The sequence below is a fragment of the Epinephelus moara genome, chromosome 18 (genome assembly GCF_006386435.1).
Source record: "Epinephelus moara isolate mb chromosome 18, YSFRI_EMoa_1.0, whole genome shotgun sequence".
Taxonomy (NCBI): Eukaryota; Metazoa; Chordata; class Actinopteri; order Perciformes; family Serranidae; genus Epinephelus; species Epinephelus moara.
The window spans coordinates 3077057-3081673 of record NC_065523.1 but is presented as its reverse complement, the minus strand read 5'-3'; the positions used below and the strand labels follow the sequence as shown (position 1 = coordinate 3081673).

General features: G+C 39.5%; 1 protein-coding gene across 1 annotated transcript in view; it reads left to right on the top strand.

The window, feature by feature from the left end:
* Positions 1–3729, top strand: part of scpep1 (serine carboxypeptidase 1) — a 27158-nt gene extending 23429 nt beyond the window's left edge. The window contains exon 11 of the mRNA XM_050069173.1: positions 3524–3729. Within this exon, the coding sequence (XP_049925130.1) occupies positions 3524–3586 (63 nt within the window). The 3' untranslated portion in view covers positions 3587–3729. The remainder of the gene's footprint in view (positions 1–3523) is intronic.
* The last annotated feature ends 888 nt before the right edge of the window (positions 3730–4617 follow it).

Genomic DNA, 4617 nt, shown 5'->3' with positions numbered 1-4617 from the left:
TAATGAGCACCGCTTACATTGTGCTTTCAATAAATACTACTGCATTGTTCAAAAATTATTAATTGTGTCTCAAATGATTCTAGGGGGGTACAGCTTTACTGAAGGGGGAGTCATGTCCCCCCCTGTCCCCCCCGGGATTTCCGCCCCTGCCGAGGTTACTTACGGGAGTGCTAGAGGCCAGAGCAATGCCATCCAGAGAAACTATGTCATCAGATAAAGAGTCTCTGAGGTGTTTGGGGCCAAGAACAATAACTTCAGTTTTGTCTGAATTTAACATCAGGAAATTGGAGCTCATCCAGGTTTTTATGTCTTTAAGGCAATTTTGAAGTTAAGTTAATTAATAAGTTTCTTCTGGCTTCATCGATAAATACAATTGTGTATCATCCACATAGCAATGGAAATTTACAGAGTGATTTCTTATGATGTTACCTAAGGGAAGCATGTATAGGATTAGAATAGGATTGGTCCGAGCACAGAACCTTGTGGAAGTCCGAAACAAACTTTAGTATTTAGAGATGATTCATCATGAACATGAACAAACTGAAAACGATCAGATAAATAAGATTTAAACCAGCTTAGTGCAGAATCTTTTAGGCCAATTAAAGGGAAATTTCGGTTTATTTCAACCCGTCTCCTATCGTCCTAAATTTGTTTCAAGTCACTAGTGACATAGAAATAATAGTTAGTATGTTAGCCGTTAGCCTAGATACAGCCGTAGCGTCAGACCTGTTAAAACTTAATTGAACGGGCATCCTTTCAAGTGCAAAGTTAGTCCACTAAACAAGCTTTTTCTCCACAAAGACCGCTTCATATCGTTAGGATAAATGTCAGAGAACATATAGAAAACGACATGTAAACGTGTTGTCTTACCTTACTGGTGTGGTGCCATGTTTGTTGTTTACCATTTAGCTAAGACTGCAACCAGTCCCATTCCTTGCAACTGAGGTATTCCTCTTCTGTGGGCACTGGGGTACAGCATTCACAGGTAACGTTACACCACCGATAAGTTCCACTGAGGGAAATGGTGTCAGTATACAGAAACTGATAGGAGGTCTGCGTCACTTTGACACTGAGCATGAGGATGGGCGAGTTCAACTTTCTGTCAACAACGGGGGTCATTTGAAAACACCCCCATTTTCACAGGTAACTTAGCCTGTCCCTCCCTCCGCAGGAAATAATGGATTAATCCTGGAAAGCTATTGATGTAGCACTTTTCTCCTTATGAAAGTAACACGGCGATTATTCGACTAATGAGAATTTGGTCTGACGAGAGCATAACGACCAAATAATCGACTAGTTGACCAGGAGACTACAGCCCTACTGAGTGGTATTATCATTTATGTACCTTTTCGTAATAGACACAGAGGTTAACTGAACAATTGGAATGATCTGTAAGTCAAAGAACATACAGAAATAATCAGAAAGAGACAAGTCCTTAACATCAACAAAAGAAATGTAAACACCCTTAGAGATAACCAAATCTAGAGTGTGGCCTTGAGTGTGCGTAAGCCCTTTCTCATGTTGTGAGAGGCAAGTAGAGAAGAGAGTTCTTAGGCAATACTGTGCATACTATTGTCTACATGAATGTTGAAATCCCCTGTTATGACTAAAAAGTTGTAGTCAGTACAGATAATTGACAGCAATTTGGCAAACTCCTTGATGAATTTTCCAGAGGATCTTGGAGGTCTATAAGTGATTAAAAGAGTACCTTTTACCAAAAAGCAAAGATATTCAAAGGAGCTAAAATCAAAGACTTCATCTTGTGATTCAGGTTCTGCTGCTGCTGTTGTCTGCTCTGCTTTGGGTTCAGGTGACAGAGCCTTACTGTCTGTGGGTAAATGCTGGCCCATGCTGCTGACAGAGACTCCTGTGTCAAATGCATCCACAGCTGAGCCTTGTACTGGATGTAACCACCTGTCAGTCTTCTATCAACAGTGGTCGACGCTGGTCGTCATCAACATCAACAATAATGCCTTTTTCCCCTTTATAGTTCGCTGTTGCTGTGATCACCAGAGTGTCTGACATTTTTGTCTGCCTGACAATTTTTTTCTACAACTATCAATAATTTCTACACACTTACAAACTGTCATTTCTCCAGCAGTTTTTGACAGGTTTAAGGGGTGATTTATGAGCACACACCTACTGATTATCACTTGAAAAGCTCAACATCTCTCTATATATGCTCTTAAAAACTAAGAGCACATATAGACACCACAAATAACTAATCTGAGACAACTAGGATTTGTACCGAGGTTCATTGTAAACTCTGACTTATTATATTCAGACAGACAAGATGTAAGGAGGTGTGTTTTACCTGCTTGACAGTTTCGACTGAGACTCCAGTCTTCCTCAGAAGCGTCTTCCGACGTGCTGCTGACGTGTTATATATCAGCTGGTAGGCCTGACAGACCAATCAGAGTCTTTCAGGCCAACCCCGCCTCCCGCGTTGTTGTTCGTTCTCTGGAGTAGGGAATCCCAGGTATGCGAGAGGGTGTACGCCCCCTCGTCACGGTTGATGGTGCCGCTTGCCCGCTTCCTGATCTCAATGGCCTCTTTTTATCCACCGTTTGAATTTATTGGTCTCTGATGTGATTATTTTGCTCCTGTCCCAGTCCATGATGTGGTTATTTCTTCTGCAGTGATCTGTGATGGCTGATTTTAGGTTTTCTTGTTCTGCTTTGTCTTTTTGTGTCCTTGTGAATCGCCCCGCTGTCTCTTTTTCGCATTCTTTTTGATGTTCTTTGTCGAGCAGGTAAAACACACCTCCTTACATCTTGTCTGTCTGAATATAAGAAAACCTTAAAATATTCTAAATAAGAAGACAGTATGAACCTTATCAATCTATACATCTCACTGTTAAGAAGCAGAGAAATAACTTCATTAAAGCCTGAATTCTTTCTTATTCTGCAACAAGCCCTACGGGCTTTCAAAGTCTGATAGTCCACCACTAACATTTTCGTCCTGTGTCGTATCGTCAATAAAAATGAAACCTAGATTTTGTCTGTTTATATCATCAAGATCTATTTTTAGCTCATCGTCTCGTTTTCTTCATGGAAAAAAGGTTGTTGACGAAATTAACACTGCTACATAGAGAGGTATAACTAAGGCTATAATGCTACAGTTATGGTAAAATCCAACATAAGTTAACCTGCTAGCTCACAGCGATGTTTATGACGGTGCACCTTTGAAGGTTATGATGTAGAGATTGTACTATGGTCATACTTTTTTTTTTTTTTTTTTTTTTTTTTTAACTTTCAGCACAAAAAGTATTTGGCGAACAGTGTGGTTAATCAACATTGTCCAAAAAAAATGTAAAAATGGCAAAATACTTTAGAGGGGGAATTTACGGGACTACAACTACCTTTCATAGTACAATGACAGTACATGAACCATGTACCTTGAAATTGATTCATATTGCATTATTTAGTAAATGCTCAGCTAATTGAGAACTAAAACCTTTCCAACATGAGATAAAGTAATATTAGTTACATAATCAGTAAAACATATTTTTCTGTTGTCACAGATTCCTTCAGACCAGGGACCTATGGCCTTGCAGATGATGAAGATGATCACCCAGCAGGATTGATCTAGCCGCTTTGATGCCAGCTGGATAGCTCTGACAATCACAACTATCGCTTGACCTTTTTATATTCCACTCTGTGCTTAACTAAATCCAGAATCTGTGTGTCTTCAGCCATAACAACAATAAAGACACTCCTTTTTTGTAAACACTGCCGTGGCTTCTTCTCTGGCATAAAATCTAAGTGTTAAAAGATGCTTATCCTTATTCTTACTACATACCTGAGAAGCCTGGACACCTGGGTCCTGTTCTTCTAATGGGGTCGAAAGAAGTATTTCAATGCTAGAAAGAGTCTTTGCACAAAACAAGGCTGGTCTATGCAGTGGACAGTGGTTAAATGTAAAAAAGTAGAAATACTATGTTACAGTACATTTTTTGGAGTATCTGTACTTAACTTGAGTTTTTATTGGTCAATTTTCCCTTTTACGCCACTACATTTTACTCTAGTATCTATGTATTTCTCTGTCCTGAGCATTTTTGTTATTTCGTTACTACAAAATAAAATCAGAAGGTTTTGAGAATCAGTGGTCCTAGCTTGCTAGTTAGTTTATAGGTTCATCCCATAAGGTTAAGTGCAAACGGGTGCTCTCATAGCCACAGTTGAGTTTGGATCTTTAGTCAGGCCCAGGCTACAAGTCAGTTTACATGCTACATACTAGTGAGATCATCTTCATGATGGAAACATATGGCATCCTGCAGCAGAGAGGGTGTATAATGACTCAAAGAGATAAAGATTTGTGACAGGTAGCTGTGCGGCGACTGCTCCGCCGTAGTGTGTAAGCCCTGGACAGTCAAAGGTTTTCTTCAAATCCTTTATAAGACTGTTTTTCTTAATGTGTACGCTCCATCTTTTAAGGTTATGTTGAAAAGGCATGTTAAAAAGAAATAACCTTCATAATCCTCAGAATTCTGACCGCATTGTTTTTTGAATGGCTATTTGATGCCTGAAATAAGGTTTGTGGTTAACACAAGTTGAAGAGATGTTCACGTTTTGTTCTGGCTACAAGTGTGCAATTGGTTATTACCAGCAGTGCAAA